This window comes from Alligator mississippiensis, chromosome 2 (assembly GCF_030867095.1).
Source record: "Alligator mississippiensis isolate rAllMis1 chromosome 2, rAllMis1, whole genome shotgun sequence".
In the NCBI taxonomy this organism is placed as follows: Eukaryota; Metazoa; Chordata; order Crocodylia; family Alligatoridae; genus Alligator; species Alligator mississippiensis.
Genome location: NC_081825.1, coordinates 134,296,692 through 134,315,072, shown reverse-complemented (window position 1 = coordinate 134,315,072; position 18,381 = coordinate 134,296,692). Strand labels below are relative to the sequence as shown.

The 18,381-nt window shown below is 41.9% G+C and overlaps 1 protein-coding gene across 16 annotated transcripts in view; it reads right to left on the bottom strand.

Moving 5' to 3' along the window:
- EPHA5 (EPH receptor A5) overlaps nt 1–18,381 on the bottom strand; it is a 365,570-nt gene that overhangs the window by 275,545 nt on the left and 71,644 nt on the right. For all 16 annotated transcript variants that reach the window (XM_059722183.1, XM_059722189.1, XM_059722186.1 and 13 more), the window contains exon 3: nt 17,075–17,738. In XM_059722183.1, coding sequence (XP_059578166.1) covers nt 17,075–17,738 — 664 coding nt within the window. The remainder of the gene's footprint in view (nt 1–17,074; nt 17,739–18,381) is intronic.

The following is an 18,381-nucleotide window of genomic DNA, read 5'->3' as shown; positions in this document are numbered from 1 at the left end:
ACTATAGCCTTCCCTGCCTGCCCCTGCTCAAACCTGGAAACATCCTCCTGCAGTCACTCTCCACACCTGTCCTCTATGTGCTTGAGCCTGCCTGTAAAGGACACCCCAAAATAACTTCCCTTCCACAACTGCAGCTTTGGCACATGTGAGCAGGAGTGTCTGAGAAGCCCTCATCCTCAGACTTGCCAGCCATGCGGTGCTGACACACCCTACATGCATGTACAGCACCTAGTCTAGGGGGGACTGATCTCAACGGAGAGCTCGTAAGTGTTACCACAATATAAGCAATGACAAGAGATTCCAGGAGCAGTGAAGGCCTGCTCTTGATTTTCAAATGTATGCACAAGGGAGCATATATTTTAATTAGACGTATGCAGTTTACCAAGAGCAGGTTTTTAATTAGAGAACTGCTGTCATTTGTTCGTGTCCTCCCCTGGAAAGCAGCTTAAGAGAGAAACTTCAGACACAGAACTAGAAAATATCAGAGAAAAAAAACTCCCAAAAGGCCTTTCAAATATTTTCCTTTTAGAAAAAAAAAGCCAGCTTTATTGTACTGAAAGAAGACTTCTTGCTGCATCTTACAAATGTAGGGCTTAATTCTGCAAGACCAAACAGTACATTCCACTGACTTCATGAGTTTCAGATACTCAGCACCTTGCTGCACTGAGCCCTCGGGAAGTAGGAAGTGATTCAGATTTTTGGACACTGGGTCAGGCAAAGCAGCAGAACCCTGCAGAGTAAAGTGTTTTGCCTCTGGGGGAAGGAAGGATCACATGAATCACAACATAGTAAAAAAACTCCCACTGCTGGATGACTCATAAAGCTACACTGGTATCAGGTAATGCTAATAACTTGACCTCTGAACTCAGAAAAGACTTTAACATTACTGAGAGAGACAGACATGCAATATTTCCACATTCCAGGAGGAAGAACAAGGTTAAAAAAGAACCGCTATCATTGCTTGAAGATGGTGGGTTACTGTAAGCAGCCAAAATGCCACAGTAACGGCATGAATTGTTTAGCTTACACCTGCAATAGTAGCATGAGATCCAATCCTGGTATAAAGTGGCCTTGCACAGTAAACCTCAGTGAAGCTGGACCAGTGGACGACCTCTGAGGATCAAGAATGAGGTGAGTTAATGAAATAAACTTGTATATCATGAGCTCTAAGAAGTCTAGGCTTTAACCAAAAAACATCCTTCCATATTCATACCTAAAAGTGCAAGTTTTCTTTTGGCACCTAAAATGTTGTTTTCAGACAATGCAAAGCTCCCGATGTAATTCATCTATTACAAATATGATTCAGCAGGATTAAATCTGACAATAGTATATCAAGGATTTGTTCCTGGAAATGAAACAATCTGCAGCACATAGACACCCAACAGAGTAAAAGCCTGATAGCTGTGATGAATAATGCATATTGCCCATGGTACTAATTAACCTTGTACGCCAGTAAGATATTATGAAACAATAAGGCTAATTTGAATGTGGCCCGACACTTTTCCCAGTTGCATCTGGGAGCCATACTGTGGAACCCGTAAAAATCGATTTTGCAAAAACAGAAAGGTTTGCTCAATAAATTATGTTTTGCATGTGCATGTTTTCTTTTCACATGTTCCATACAAATAGTTTGTGGCATGTAAGTACATGATGCAAAGCTTGTTGGGATCTATCCTTGACAAGGTGAATGAGTAGAGCTTGCTGCGTGCACGCAGAAGCAGAGATTACATCTGAATCCACCAACTTTTTTAGACACCCATGTCCTACAAAAGTGTCTGGAGTCAATTAAATTTGGAATTAGGCAAAGAAGAAGCATGGCTGTGCTTCCTCTAAGGTCAGATTACATCTTTCAAAAGAAAGCATACAGACCTTTGCAGGAGGCTTTCCCTGGAAGCAAGCTACGCTATAACTGCAGAGATTCATAGAGTTTCCTCTGAGGCATTTGTTATAGTTCATTGGCAGATGCAGACCTATTTACTGCATGGGGTCAGTGGGCCTAAGCCCACCAGGAAACTATAAACCTCCCTTACTCAAAGGGGTCTAAGCACACAGTAATACAATACTTGGGACAACAAAATAGAAAAGAGGGATGGGTGTGAAGGTCACAGGTTAATAACTAGGGTTCAAAGGGGGTGGGGCACCAAGGAGAGAACACCAGCCAGCACCCAACACCCCTTAAATGTGTCCAAGGAGTCTATGGACACTGCCAAATGAACCTCTCCTCAGAGACAAGCTCAGAGGAATAGCAGAACAGTCCCACAGTTGCCTGTGTTCCCACCGGCCAGGTGCAAGGCAAGTTTAGGCACAGCCAGGAGGAGGTTGACCAGGAGGTCCCAAGGTTTGGTGGGAGCATGAATGGGGAGTGCATAAAATAAAAGGTATGGGGAGAAGGTCAGCCAAAACCTCAGGAGGAGGTTTCTGTGGAGGTAATGGACGGGCTGTAGCCTGGAGCACTCAATGCAGGCATGTGCCAGGATCTCTCTGTCCACAGAAAAGGCAGATACTGGGAGAGTCAATAAAGCAAGCCAGATACACACCCATGCAGTGTATGGCATCCCTGGTGGCTTGTGGGATTAGAGTGGAAACTGGTAGAGGCAGGATACTGGGCATGATAGACCACAGCTCTGATCCAGGCTATCAGTGTATTTATGCACACTTCACCATATCTCCCTAGGCTGGATCCAGCCCCATGCTTCCCTGAAACAGATTGAGGACAGTTCTTAGTTGCCACACAAGAGGTCTGTGCCTCCCAATTACAGGAAAAGCTAGCTGGGGGAGGATGTGGAAATGGCATAGCTGTTGCCCCAGCTGATGGAGGGGTCCTAATTGAGCACTAAGAGGGACAGAATGGCCTCACTGCCACTATACCCTGGAATGGGTCCCCTTTCATCACAGCACTCAACTTAGCCATCAGTGCTGTGGGATGACTTCCAGGATTTGACTGAATGTGCCGCAGCTCTGCCCCTCTCACCACTGGAAGCAGAGGGAAGACGAAAGTGGCCACTAGATGAAGCCCACCTGGTCTTGTATATATACCTGAACTGTAAGAAATCCTGGCACTGCTATACCCGTTAATACTTTATATAGCACCTACACATTATTGCACAGCTTTCACTTGAATTGTTTCCTGGACTCAGATGAACAGTACAGAGCCATAGTCTGCCCTCAGAGGCAGTGTGTACTCCAGACTCCAGCTGTAAAACACCTTCTATGGGAACAACACACAAAAAGCTAGTGACCAGATTTGTCAAGTAGTTAAAATATCTCCCAGCAGAGACAAAATAAATTCTCTGGGAGCCTTTCTCCTTCCTTGGCTGGCGTTGTTTTCTGATTGGCAAACTGCAACTGCTTGATCAAAATAACAGTGCAAAACCCTGAACCAAATATTTAAATTGAAGTGCTTAAGCGTTAGAAACCTGTTTAGAAATGTGTACCACAGCATCAGCTCTTGTTTCTGGGGTTGGTAAAATATTTACCTTACTAGTCATCTGTATGATTTACATAGCCAAAAATCTAACCCAAACAACCCCATACCACAACCTACTTCTGAAAAGCTTACTGCATCCTGCATCAAACCTGCTTACCATAGCACTTACTGGTTTCTCTCCTGCCTGATCAACTCCTTCTCTACAAAAATGACAGCAGTGCAAGGTTTGACAAAGTATGGGTGTGTCTTAATGATGTCACTTTTATTTTAGATAATAAAATATTATTGATTATGACAGAGAAAGAGAGAGAGAGAAAAAGTGAGGTGGACGGGGGAAGAGGATCACTGGACAATAGAGAGAAAAAACACCTTCCCCAAGCGCACACACTTCTGAGTTGCACAAGATTATTACTACTCATTTTCTCTCTCTCTCTTTATGCCAATACAGTTCATCCTGATGTACTATTAGACATTGTTTTAAATCCTTCAGAGCTCTTGGACTTGGAGTCTATTGCCTATAATGTAACATCAGTGTCCCAACATCCTCAGAATGACCCTCAAACTAGGCACTATATTAAAAGCACTGCATCAAAATCACACATGCAGGGAGCATCTACATGCGATGTTTACTGTGGAGCTGCCTAATTAGCTCTGCAGTAAAGTCTCAGCATCTACATGTGCAGTGTTATTAAGACAACATAAACTAATTAACTCTGCTTCAGGTTGGCTGAATTATGTATTCCACCACAATGCATGTGTACTGTGTAGACGCTGATGGGGCTGGCTGGAGCACGAGAGTGCATCAGTGCAGGGGCTGCCTGCCAGCTAGCACCACACTGGAGCACCCTTGTGCCCCAGCCAGCCCCTCTACAGCATGTTGAACTGGGTTGGAGCAGGCTGACCCCCCCAGGCAACCTAACAGCTGGGGTTTCTCCAACCTGGCTCAATATCCTGAAGTCCAGGGCGCACATGCAAACACAGTACGCAAGAGCAATAAACTCCGGTGCAATATGCAATATGGACCAGAGTTTATTACTCCATGAGAACAGCATATGCAGATGCACCTGCTGTGTGTTAAAACAAGGAAATAAAACGTAATTGATAAACTACATATATCACACTTGATATAGGACTGAATCCTGCCCCCCCCCCGCCCTCTGAACACATACAAGACAAAAAGGTGCAGCAATCTGAATGCCTTCCACAAAAACATACATAAAACACCAAAGTGATTAACAACTGAATGGCTGTAATCAGGGGTGGTGAGCTTTGATGGTCACATGCGTCTGTGTGATGAGACAGTGCTCAGGAAGCTACAAGGAAAGTTCTGAACCAATTTTACAAAATAGCTTTTGTCATCCTGCGGCTCTGTCACCACAGCTAGTCATCCCAGGTCAGCAGCACTATCCTGTGCCACCAACCAGTGCTAGCTGGCCAAGCCAGAGAGTATGTGCCAGTGAATAAATCATCTCCCCAAGAAAGGCTCAGAAGCATCTGTTTGCATCCTGAGCCTCTTCTCCTGGTGCACTTATTGTCCTATTGCTAAAATGCAGGGCATAACTTCAGATATTCAACCAGCAATCTGTTTATACACATCACTGTAAGGATCAGAACACCTGTCAATACTGCCAGACAGTGCCTCAGAAACAGATGACAGTGGAATCATGGGATTATGCTGTCTGACCCCCTGCCTCAGAATTCCACCCCGCAGAAATCCCAGAAAGCAGAGCATGAAAAATCCCAGAAAGCATATAGCACAGCAGTGAATCAACATGCCATGGGATGTCTGATCAGAATGCTGAGGGCTTATTCCCAAGTGTTCCTCTGCTCTATGGCTCCAAAGATATGAAGCCAGTGTGTCAACTGAGGAACAAAACAAACAAAAAAAAGAGCTGTACACTTACCACTCAAGCAAGAGCTGCTGTGGAACACTTAATGCGGTACACAAAAACCTGCAGTGAGTTGGAAGTGTAGACATGCTCTTAGAAATTAGTATTAAATTCCGTCTCCTCTGGGGGACAGAGAGATGAAACATGCATGGTATTCATTTAACCTGAGCATGCAGAAGAGAAAAGCAACCAGATGCCACAAGGCAAAAGATTTAAATTGACTTCAGTGACTTCAGTACTGCATTGAGTCAGGATCACACAATCAACCAAGCGCCAGAAAAAGAGGATGAATCTCAGCATTATATTACAGACTTCTCTTCTCAAACCGGTGTTTAACTGGCACCCAATGGATCTCTCTCAACAGAAAGCAGGTTTAGGCCAAGCAGTCCTCTCAGGCCAGCAAAACTTTTAGTTACTGGTTTACATAGTTTATGCATTTGTTCCCACTGAAATCAATGTACAAAACTCCCACTGACTTGAATGCTGCAGAACTAAATAGGGAATGTGCCCACTGTTATAGTTGGAGACATGGGGAGAACATAAGGAAATCCAGGACACCTGGGCACCATGGTGCCTCCCTGATGGGCTGAACCCCAGGCCCCTCCGATTCCAAGATTTCTGTTTAAACTCTGACCAACTAGCCAGGACCAGCCTACAAAATCTGGGACTGTCCCAGCCAAACAGGGATGTGTGGTCACCCTATACAATCACATAAATCTGAAGTTTAAACTCAAGGTGCTAGTCCTGTAAGTCTATTGCCAAGCAGGCATCACCAGGAGGGTTTCTTTTTTTCTTCTGTGGGAGTAACTAAATTCTTGTTTGCAACTATAATTCCTATGCGAAACCAAATAATCAATAAAGTTGCTCAAACTAAGCTTGCCTGTGAGTGTGTGTGTGCATGTACGTGTGCCTACACTTATACCTGAGATATGTCTGTTGACATTACTGCTGTCTAAATGCCTGCTCCTGGCTTTGTCAAAGGAACCTACTGTTGTCACAATACTAGAACAAGTCCTAACTGTTGTGACACTTCATTTGTCTGGGCAGCAGTATGCCTGGAAAGATGAGTGCCCTGTTTTAGTGGAAGTATGTAAGACAATCAGGCATGGTTAAGCAAACTAGTTTTGACATATTAAATCATGCTTGAACTGTGAGAGCAAAAATAAATGTAAAAGCTCTCCTAAAAAAATCTTTAAAAATAAATAAATAATGTGAGCCCATCTTGAGCAGGAGGGAAGAAAAAAGAAGCTTTTATCTGAGTCTCACTGAGGAAACTGGGTAAGTCAAAAGCATAAGGAAAGAGGATTATTTACATACTACAGTAGATGCACGCACCTCTCTTGGCAGAGCTCTGCAGCCCAAACCAGCTATTTCTATTTGGATGTGTTAGATAACCCACAAGCAGCAAAATGTATAAATCACTCTGGTAAAATATAATAAAAGGTCTGGGATTGGGGGGTGGAGGGTAGGGGTTAGGCAGCACAGGACGGCAAAGATAAAATTCTCACAGTTCTGGAACACAACCCAAACAACCCTTGTCCAAACAACTGCTGAAGCTTCTTACTAATATTGCATTTAACTGATTTTCTTAGAAGGCACATGCAGGAGTGAGGCCTTGCCTTAGGAACCTTGGAAAATAAATACGACTTTTCCATGTTTGTCCAAGGCAGTGATGAGCTTCTTGGTAATGTTTATACCCCAGTGTTGCTCGCAATGCTTTGTGTGGCAATGCTCCGTCTCCCTCTTTGTTGAGTGGTATGTGGAGACTGCTGGGAGCGTAGATAAGATGTTCCAGGACCCTGCAATTAACAATCACAGTCCCACCCATGCTGCTGTCACAGGAATCACCTTGAATCCCTCCCGCCTGCCCGCCATGGATTCCTCCTAGTCATTAACGCAACTGATTGATTTTGATTTACTCTAATATGACAAAGGCCTTTATCCCAAGCTCAAGGCATCACTGGCTTTTCTCTGACAAGCACAGATCATCTCCCTAGCACAGAGCTCCAGCAGTAACAAAGTCCATTGTCATGCCTCTAATGCAGTCTGGATAGCAGGCTACCTGCAAAGTGACTCAGGGCTGGGAAGCTGAGACCACAGGGTGCTTCCGCTGAATAACGAATTATCACATTCCCACTCTCACAGGGAACAGATTTTCCATTCACTCTGCAGTAATTAAAAAGCTTCCTTTCCAGACAGCTTCAGAACACGATGATATGACCTCCATTATTGCTACAGCTGGATAACAGACGATTCCAACTATGTGTAATACATCTAATATATTATTAGTAGGATTAGTACTGTCACAAAGGAAGCCCTTATGACTACATAGCAGGCAGTCCTTTCACTTGGTGGACAACAACCCTAATTCAAAGGCACAGTAACTGCACCATTGATGTCCTATGGACACCTGTTTTATACCACTATATCTTTCATTTACTCATGCATACAGGGAAGACAAGTATTGTGATGTAGGATATTGTATATGTTTTCACCTATACACAGGAATAGGTAGAGATTCTTTCATGCTGCCAAGGCACAGGTAAAGGGACTTGAGCTCAAGTAAGAATCAAGCTCAAAATATGCATGTCTGTCGCAAAGTAAACAGCTTCATTATCAAAAGTGCTGATTTCCCAACAGCTCCCATTGATTGTAGTGGGAGCTAATTGGGGCTTGGCTCTTTTGAGAGTCAAGCTGTTTATTTAGAGAAATAAGAAAAGATTTAAATAAGCAACTACTGGCTCATATTTTGGAAGAATGTACTCTCCAATTCATATTCTAAATATATAGTTATAGGTATATTTCAAACACCCTATATTAAACAACATTCAAACTCCGCAAAACTAGGAAATTTACCCACAAGGGTAAAGAATTTTAAGTAATGTTGTTTGTCCTAGACCCGTGATTCTGCACTCGCATATTGTATACAGAGTATATTTGGTTTGATTTACCTTAACTTACATTTTCAAAGCTATTAAAAATGAAGTGTGGTCTTCTGGCTAGAGCACCAGACTCAGGCTCAGGAGATTTGGTTTCTAAAACTAACTCTGCCTACTCCCTGTTGGGAGACCCTGTGGAATTCTCTTTCCCTCTTTGTACCTCATTTTGTCCATTTGTGAAATGAAGTAACAATACTGACTGCGTTTCTAAAGTGCTTTGAGGCCTATTGTTGAAAAGTACTATGTGAAAGCCAGGAATTGCTATTTGTAAGTCTCAAACCACACTAAAATATCACTAATCTGAAATGTAAGCATGCTACTAAAGAACTCACAAATCAGTCCCAAATGCAGCCCACACACTGAGCACATCTACATGTGCAATTTATGTGCCTGAATTTTGTGCACCTCCTCGTGCATCTGAACGTGAATCCGTCAGAAGCAAATTTGCTCCTGTCCGGAGAAGTTCAGTCCAGGTCTGCTCCTGGACTGCTCTTCTCCCCTGCAGCAGCTAGAGGGAACTCCAGGCTCCCCTGGGTGCCGGCCCTGGCCTGGCATGGGGTACAGGGCTGGTCTCAATCTGCATGTGGCTGGGAGGCAGGTGCCTGGAAGCTGGGACAGCTTTCCCTGCCCTGCAGAGATTGGGACGGGTCCCGTTCTCCACATGGCTGGCAGGTAGCATTCTGCCAAGCTGGAACAGCTCTCCTCGCCCTCTGGGGACCCCTGCTGTCTAGGCTAACCTGAAGCAATTTTCTCCCAGTGAGCATCTACATGCACACATGTAGACAGTGACGTTTTACTGTGCATTAGATTGGGAAGTAAAGCATCTTGTGTAGGTGCACCCACTATTATCTTATTTAACATACAATTTTTACTTTTGCCTCTACACTTTACCTCATGTTTATTTTCTCTTCTATGACCATGAACCAGAAACCTGCCTGGTCAGGCTTCTGATATATGATTTCTATGGAAAACCTTTCTCTGTCTTGACTATTATATTTCCTTCCTGCAATCTATAGTCTCCACAAGCCCTAGTTCCTGAAACTTGATTCTTTTCCCTGAAGAATAAATGCCTCTGGAGCCAAAATGGGCAAGTCTGGCAAATGGAAATTGGTTCTGAATATGGACAGTCCTCTCAGGGCTTTGTTACTTGTTACACTGTGAGCAGCATAAATATTGATTGGTGTTAGTGCTATCTCAAGTTTGCAGCAGTCTAACTTCAGGCCAGCAGGGGCCTGGAGGACTGAAAGGTAAGAATCCCCCCCTCCCATTCAATATTTCCTCCATGTTCCCCAAGGTTTCCCTGGTTCCCCCCTATCCCTGGGGTTCCCCCACCGCCAACACTTACTTGTGGCTGCCTGTACTGTCTGTCCTGGGGAAGCAGGCAGGAAAGGGTTAACCTGCCTAGCCAGCCGCTGCCACCACTGCCACCACTGCCAGGCTGCTGCTCTTCTTTGGGCTGAGGGGGTATCTGGGGTGCTGGGGAGAGTGTGTGGGGGGCACATGGGGTATAAATCAAACCAATCTGGGCCAGCAGGGGAGAGAGGACAGGTGGGGTGTTTACACTGAAATAGCCTAATCTGGCTACACCTTAGTTTAACATGACTTGGGTAATGTGGATCAGAGATAATCCTGTTCTGGAGAGGTGTAACTCTGAGCTGCCTAATGCGTGCTTAAAACTAGTTTTAGGTATTAATGTGCAGACAATCCAGGTGTGAAAAGCTCCAAGATCTCCCCAAAGTTACTGTATAAGAAGGGACTTAGCTTCCTTTTTCTAAATCTATGTACATGTCTTAAATTTCTGTTTGTACAGCATCTGGCACCATAGGGTCATTTATTAAAGACTGAGGATCCTTGGCACTACAACTGTTCCAATAAAATATTAACAACAAACAACAGTGCACAAGGGGAATAAAACAGAGGAATGTTAATCCTGATTTAAGTGCCACTCTTAATGAGGTCATCTCTTAACTGGGATAAATTTTCAGTCGGTAAAAATGAGCAATATTTGAATGAAGTAAACTGGCATGGCTCCATTAACTTCAGCAAAGTCCTCATTCCAAAAGCACTTGTAGTATAATGCCATTTAGCAAAGTTTTGTGCAAAAGAAATAACATGTGAACTGCAAAATTGTACTTTCCAGGCAATATTTTGGCCCAGTGAAATTCATCTCAGAGAACTCTTGTTCACGTGAAGGGAGTCTGGATCTCAACCACAAATGTCAGCCCAAAGAATGATACAATGGGCAGGACAAAAGGCCTGAAGAGGAAGTTTTATAATTGAAATGTCAACACATTATTAACTACTGCTAAGTGCTACCATAATGAGAAACACAAAAGTGAAAATCTGCCTTATTATGAACAAAACATGCAAACGTATGACTGGTTTTAATGCCTGATATAAATTTAGTGGAATAAGATTGTCCTTGAAGCTGTAAATGACAAGCAAGTCACTTCAAAACAGCTCAATGCAGTCAAATGATCAGGATGGCAATACCACTAATACATATTTTTCTTTATGTCCCTTTCCTCATGCCATGATTATCTATATAGAATCTTAACTTCTAGCAAAAATCCTTTACCACAGCCTCTTTAAGGATTAGGATTTGACTAAAAATAAGTCACTTATCTAGGGACAAGTAAACAAACCTGTATCCTAGAATGTGCCCCCATTTGGGGATTGTAAATTAACTTCTGAATAAGTAATAAACATGTTTGCAATTCAGATTTGCAAAGTAAATTTTCCACCTTCATTTCACTTATTTGTAATCTTATTGTTCAATCTATAGTCTGGTGGATAAAAAAGCACTTCTTAAGTGTCCTACTGGGAGGTGACTGCATAGCAATGAGATTGCATGGAACAACAATAAGGTTAAGTTAGGCAAAGTAATGGTTCAAAAGGTACCTCTGCAGAATGAAAAAGAAATCTTCAAAGTCATTAGAGGTTATTAGCCTACTAACTAAATTGGTACAGAAATGGTAACTCATTATAGCAAAGCATGACATCGTGCTTACTCAAATTACACTTTCCATAACTATGTCCTATTCATGTACAAAATAAAACAAAGAGAAAGCAATATTTAATCAGTCCTGCTGTGATACACTTTTGATTTAAAAAAAAAAAACATTCAACTGCTATTGTTGAATTTTTCTGAAATGCAACATTCAAGTACTTTTCTTCATGTTTGGAAAAATATAATGCACTCTACACAACGAAGAGCTCAGTTACTTTGATGTTGGTTGGTAGTATGCTTAATTAAAATTAGACACTTTGGCTCGTAATTATATGAACACCTAATATGCTATACTCCCAGCCAATTTTGGTTTAATCAGGAAAAATGCACCAGAAGTATGAATGAGGGGCACATAACTCCCTATAGTATCAACACTATTTCCGAATTCAGGATTTTCCATGTACTGAATATTTCCATCAATGTTTTTCTTGCTATGTAATCACCTCCCAGTAGAACAATTAATAAGAGCTTTTTTTATCCCCTGGACTTTGCTTGCTCTCCCCTGTACCTCTAGAGTAAAATTATGCTCATCTTACTCACTTGAGTAGTCCCAAATGAGAATTCTCCCACAGCACAAGTAAGATTTTGTGCTGTCATGTATATTCCTCATTGTTTCCAGCTTTCAAAATAATCAACAATTTAAAGCCAGAATTTACCAGATGCGGCTTGTGCAAGAAAGATATGGAGAGAAGGGAGAAAATGCTCCCCCTTTCCATTCTCACTCCTGCATTGGAGGCAGAGGGGGAAACCCTGGCCATAGGGAAATTAATGCCAAAACTTCAAGTGATTTCTGTGGGGCCTGGATTTCACCCAGAATGTTATGTTTCTTTCCATCCTCTTCACACAAGGCTACACACATCATGGTCCTACTTCATCACTGGAAGCATTCTGCCCATCTCTGTGCCCCTCTCCCCAAATTCAACCACAAAGGCCATGACTTCGCTCATTCCCTTTATACCGCTTCATAAAAGAGAAGTAACTCCCATTCTAGAAAAACCACTTCAAATAACTGTTCCATTGTGCCATAGTCTTATGAAGATTAGTAACTTTGCTTTGTGGCTGAGTAAGTTAGCAACAGCATCACGTGAGAGTTGATTCAGAAGGTAAACTTTGATCTGTGTAAATTTGGTTACTATTGTCAATTAAGTCCAAAGGAGAAATTTGTCAACACCGTTTTGCTGTGAACTTTGTTTCTTTGAGTAAAGGTAGATCTTCTTTGGCAAATACTAGTGTGAATTTCAAAGCGAGAATAAACAGCAAGCAAAAAAAAGTGCTTCAGCAAGTTGACTTTGGAAACAATGAAACAACAACTGGTCAGATCATATTTCAAGAAAATAAAGCTGTTTAAATATATTATAATTCCTAGTTGTAGAAAAATTCTTCAACAAAATATTTCTTCTGGTAGCAATTCTTTTCTAAAAGCACAAAATGTTCTGTCCGCCTCCAACTTCCAAATTTCCTCCCTAGTAAAGACTAACATTAAAGTAAAATTTGGCTTAAATTTTCTCCCATTATTTTGCAATATCCTGTATTTGTCTGTAATTACAGTGCATTTCTGTCTCAGTTGACTACAATCCGCTCTACCACTGCCTGATGCCTCTTAAAGCAACAGTACACCCTGCTAACTAGAAAAAAGATCATTGTGTTCTGAATTGATAAGCTGCCTCTTCCATTTTTTTCTAACTAATTTAACTTTTTTTTCCTTCTTTTTATTCTCATGATTCTGCCTGGCATTCCAGAATTCATGCTCATAGCATTTCAATAATTTCCATCCTGTTTCTCAGTTTCCAAGGGGAAAAAAAGATGCTTTGCAAGCAACATGGGACTTGAAAGTCAAACTGGGATTTATTTTTTTTTGCCTCGTGTATCAAAATAAAGGTTGTACAGGCCGATTAAGGCCTCAATAACAGCTGTGCATCCCCATTGTTACCAGAGGGGCTGAACAGGTGTAACTGACTGGCTGCATAATTGGATCTTACTAGACAATTCATTTTGTTGATGACACATAAGAAGGAAAGGAATCCAGCTTCATCCCCTTTATGTTTGTTGGTTCTATAGTGCTTAGAAGGAATAAGAAGTAATATAAAAATTTACTGTTGTCACTAAAACGGGAAGATAAAGCTGAATGCATGAAGGAGAACAGATCTGGTGAACCAGATTTGCTGAAGCACTTTTCAAGGAATATCAGCTACCAATATAACTTCCCCAAGAGGGAGCCCTTATGTATTCAGTGACTTGTATTCAGTCCAAAACTGCAGTTACAGTAAATGTAGCTATTCAGATAGCTGATAAGAAAAGGAGATCAGAAAACAGGAAGCAGATAAGGAAAAATAAAATTACAAAAAATAGTCTCTAGAGCTAGATTCTAGGCTAAGATAAATCAGTGTAGCACCAGAGACTTCAGGTCATACCAGCTTAGGATCTGGCCCCTTGTGTGTCAAAAAGCAGTACCCAAGGAGACCTGTACCAACTAAACCCAAAACTTAGTGTTACAGATAAGTGAAGATTTATCAGTTATGCTTTAAAGAACCCATTCAGACACTGCTAACATAAGCCAGCCAAAAATAATAGCCATCAGTTGAACGTTGTTCTGTGTCAAAACTCTGGAAGCCAATGCAAGGACATGGAGAGTGGTTGTTTTATTTTTTTTTTAATGCATGCAGAACTATTTATCCACATAAAAATGTAGCCTTGCACACGCGGGTTTTTCACGAAAGTTTTCCCAAGCAGTCACAATTCATCACTGGTTATCAAATAACAGTAGGTGATAAATGAGCTTGGCTGCTGAAAGATACAAGAAGTTTTGTTTGTTAGATAAATACAGTTTGACTGCCCATGTTATTTGAAATATTAACTGAATTACATAATGAGATTAGGCCATGTCATATTTGTCGCCTGACTGTCTCGAATGATAGAAATTACTCAGCTGTTGCTGTCGGTGCCTCTTTCATACAGTCACTCAATGACAAGATGATGAATTAAAGACATCATTGCCAATTAATGATTTTTAGGCAGAAGGGATTTCAATTGTTTCCATATGTTTGTGAGTGTAAGTGAGATTTGCATCATCCCTAATAAAAGCATGTAGCCTGCTATTGTCCAGATGAGATGTTACAGCTCCGTGAATGTTATCTTAACAGGAGAATGATTACCAAACACATTCAGGTTCTTCTGCATTGGAAATGCATTATGGAATCCAAAGCTCATGCTTACACTTAAGCTCAGAGGTTGAAGGGTTCAATTTCCTAAAGTGTCTAAGTGACTTAGGCGCCCAAGTTCCATTTTTACTTGATTTTACTGCATGGATACAAAGTGCAGCCTTTTCCTACATAGCATCAATCATTTAGGAAACATTTCACTGGTGTAGGATATTGCGAGTTCTACATTCATGCCTACAGTTTAAGTACTTAGGATCCTAAATCCCATTGGCCTGGCATTGGGGCTTCGGGTTTGTCTACACACGTGTTGAACTAGTTTATCCATTCCGCTACAGTTAAAGCAGTAGTACTGCTCTAGTATGGAGGAAGTTATAGTAGTAAAGCAGTGTCTTACAAAGGTACAGCTAGTCGTATACAGGAAATGGAACAAGCTATATCAACCTAAAGTATGTTTCTATGGCTGGAGCTGCAACTACACAAGGGGTTTTATCAGTATACCTATTTGGTGAAAAGAAAATCACATACCTAGTAGACCTATTTATAAATGGTACAAAACATTTATCTAAAGAGAATCCAATGCCTAAGTGACTTTTGAATACTGGGCTTCAGCACCTAACCTAAGCCCTAAAAAACAAAAGTGTAAAAGCAGAATAGGAGTCCTTCCCTTCCCCACCCCTCCTCTCACAAGTTCTTATCTCAGTGCTGTCAGGTCGGTAACTTCTTTGTGGCCTTGTGCAACTTTTCCAGGCTGTGGACATTTAAAATCAGTAACTCTAAGTCTAGATAACTTTTATGGCTGTTGCAAACAGGAGCCTAGGAAGATCTGAAGCAAGAGAGTGTTGCAGCTCAAATAGTCAATGGAGACTTGAAGGACGGGAGGGACTCCGATAGCTTGATAACCAGTGGAAGTGCCCATTTGGGCTGAGTATTTTTACAGCTTACAGGAGTTACAAACTAGACACTGCACCCAATCAATGCTGGCTATTCTGGGGCTGTTTATATTTAGCAGCAGCCAAGCAGATTTTTGTCAGTATGTCTGGCTACATTTCTTCATCTGCAGCAATCAAGATTTCCTCTGTTACAGCTAGTGCTACTCTGTTCCCCTTATCTTGCGCCAAATATTAAGTCAGACATATCTTCCCCCATATTGGGTAGGAAGATTTTTAAATCAATGCAAAGGAAATAAAAACAGAAGAGCGCTTGTAATATCTGCTTTGTTTAGAGAGAAACATGCTGGTAGAAATGTTTTCTGTGGTTTCTTTGTAGCAAAAGGCTTCTCTAAATAAACTTATCTGCTCCCTATAATCCTTGGAACCTCACCGAAGGGACATCAGGTTTGCCTGAAGACTTCAGTGGAGTTTGGAGTCATCAAGGGCTGAAAAATCAGGTCTACAGGCTGACACATGTCCAAAGCGAAACCAGCTTGGGCACTGATCCCACGCTCTGTACCTATGCCAAATTCCCTCCGATCTGAGGAAGGTATGGAGTGAATGCAACCTGGTCTCAAGACACCAAAGGCCATTAACCAGGTACCAGGGGGAAAACAGAACCAGATGCCCCTGTGTGCAGATTGAGACTCTCTGCAAACTGCAAGGGCATAGGCACAATCAAATTATGATGTGCTAATAACAGCAGCAGCAACAATAACAATAATGCCCAAATCCACTAGCAAAAGGCAAATTGCTTGGAAATATCCCTTTTTCCATGTCATGTCCAAATATTTTCTTATAAACTGCCTATAATTCACTTAAAAGCCAAAGTGCAATTTTTATAAACAAGCATGTAATACAGTAGGCTACGTTCCTGCAGCGTATAAATTGTTTTTATATGGGGCTTACTTAGATACTCTCTTATAAGATACTTTGCTGATGAGCACAAATTCCCTGAAGTATCAGCGTCTTAGAAAAGATGGGTATTTATAGACAGAAATCTCAATAAGGACTGTTCATATAAGTAAAACTGAGCACCTGTGGGAGTGGTTGCAGGACTGAAGCCAAAGATTTTGTTTTAACTTTAAATTGCTGAGCAGCAACTGTGAAATAACTACAAGTAAAGGGTGGGGGGGAAATTCCCCTCATGAAATCTCTCTTCTTGCTTTTCGAGAAAACTGGATAGAAATATGCATTAATGTACATATATAAAATACATCATTACTTTGAAAACAAGCTTTAACATTTCCAATCAATAGCCTACCAGAGAGAAAGAAAACCTTCAAAACTATCATTCTCAGAAAACCCCGTGTCATATATAAATATTAAAAATATAAATGTAGTATATCATTAGAAATATCTCAGATAAAACCTCAGCAAGCTATCAGGTTCTGCTCCCCTCAGTCACAGTTAATAGCAAGAAGTACCACTTGTATACGTTCTCATTGCTCTCGCACATCTCACAGCTTATCAGTAGCGTATCTAGGGAGGGGCAACAGGTGCTAATTTAAAGGGAGAGTCAGACTGGAGCCACCCCCCTAAATCTTTGCTGCATCAGGAGCAGGAATAATTTATACCTGTGCCCACTTGAAAGATCCAGCAAGCTACTAAGTTAGTGCAGAGAAATCTTAGTATGGATAGGACCCACCAACATCTGTGAAAGCAGGTCTGCCAGGTTAGTAAGCGTATCAGAACATGTTGTATACTGCCACAAAGCCTTACCTTGACACGTATTGTTCTTCTCTTCATAACCTGCCTTGCACATGCATTTTCCAATTGGCACCAGCCATTCCCCCTCTGCACTGCAGTGCATCTTGGGAGGCTCATCAGTCACAGAGTGGTTTACGCAAGAGCCTGACACTTCCAACAGCTGGGAGGAATCTGCTCCAGTGATGGTATCAGGAAAGAGGGCCAGGTTGCGAATAACTGAAGGGCATTTCTTGTAGTACACTCGCACAGAAACAAGGGCTATGCAGGCCCCCACATCCTGGAAAGCCAGGTAAAATCCCTTTTTGGTGAGAGGACCAACATCTCTCACTTCTGTGTTCAGCTTCATAACTCGGTCTCCAAGATCTAGCTCAGTGAAGCTCTCATCAGCAGCAATAGTATCGATCTTGATGTACTGATTTTCTCTGATGTTCCTCCCATCTTCATTATCCGATTCAAAGTAGTACATGTTAAAAGTCTCTTTGCAAGTCCCAAGGCCTCCAGGAAGACTGTTACAGTCCCTCAGAGTAAACTTGAGCTCAATGAAAATCCGGGAAGCCCCTTCATTGGAGATCCAGCTAGTCAGAAGCCAGTTGTTCTGGTTCTGTTCCATGACATTGCACACTTGGTATGTGTGTATTGGAGCAAAATTTTCATCCACCTCACCAATTTCTTCCCACTGTGCAAAAAGAGAGTATATTATGTCAAAAAAAGAAAACAGAAACTAAAGCACTAAATCTTAGCTTCGTGTGAGACAACTACAGCATCAGAGGAACAGCAATGAAAAAACTGCAGAATGGCAGAGCATTCCAGCCTCTGGGCCTGATATAATGCCCTATGAAATCAGGGGAGAGATTAAGTTCAAATATATAAAAGGCAGCATCCTACCGTCTGCTTGGGAACAGATGAGAAGCAGAAAAGCTACACTGTTGGTTCTGCTTGGTTGCTTATTATTGGTTTGTTAAGTGATAGAACTAAAGCAGATGTATTTAATGCAAAGCATGACCTATCGAATGTAGCCACACAACAAAGTGCAGGGTTATAAAGCCCCACTTTTTCCTCTGACCAACCTCCTAGCACTACTGATTAATGCACAGGAAGCCTTGGTTACCCCTCATGCAGCAAACTAGGGGTTGGGTGGAGACAGGTAGGGAACAAGTGGAATGCTGGCTCAGATTAGTCAGAGCACCGGGCCGGCAGCGGGGGTCATTTGCAGCCAATATGAGCCAGTAACAGTTTATGTCCACCAGAACAAAGCATGGGATGAAAATATAGGATGATCCGTAAGTCCTGGAGTGTTCCTGAGACTATGCTACTACATA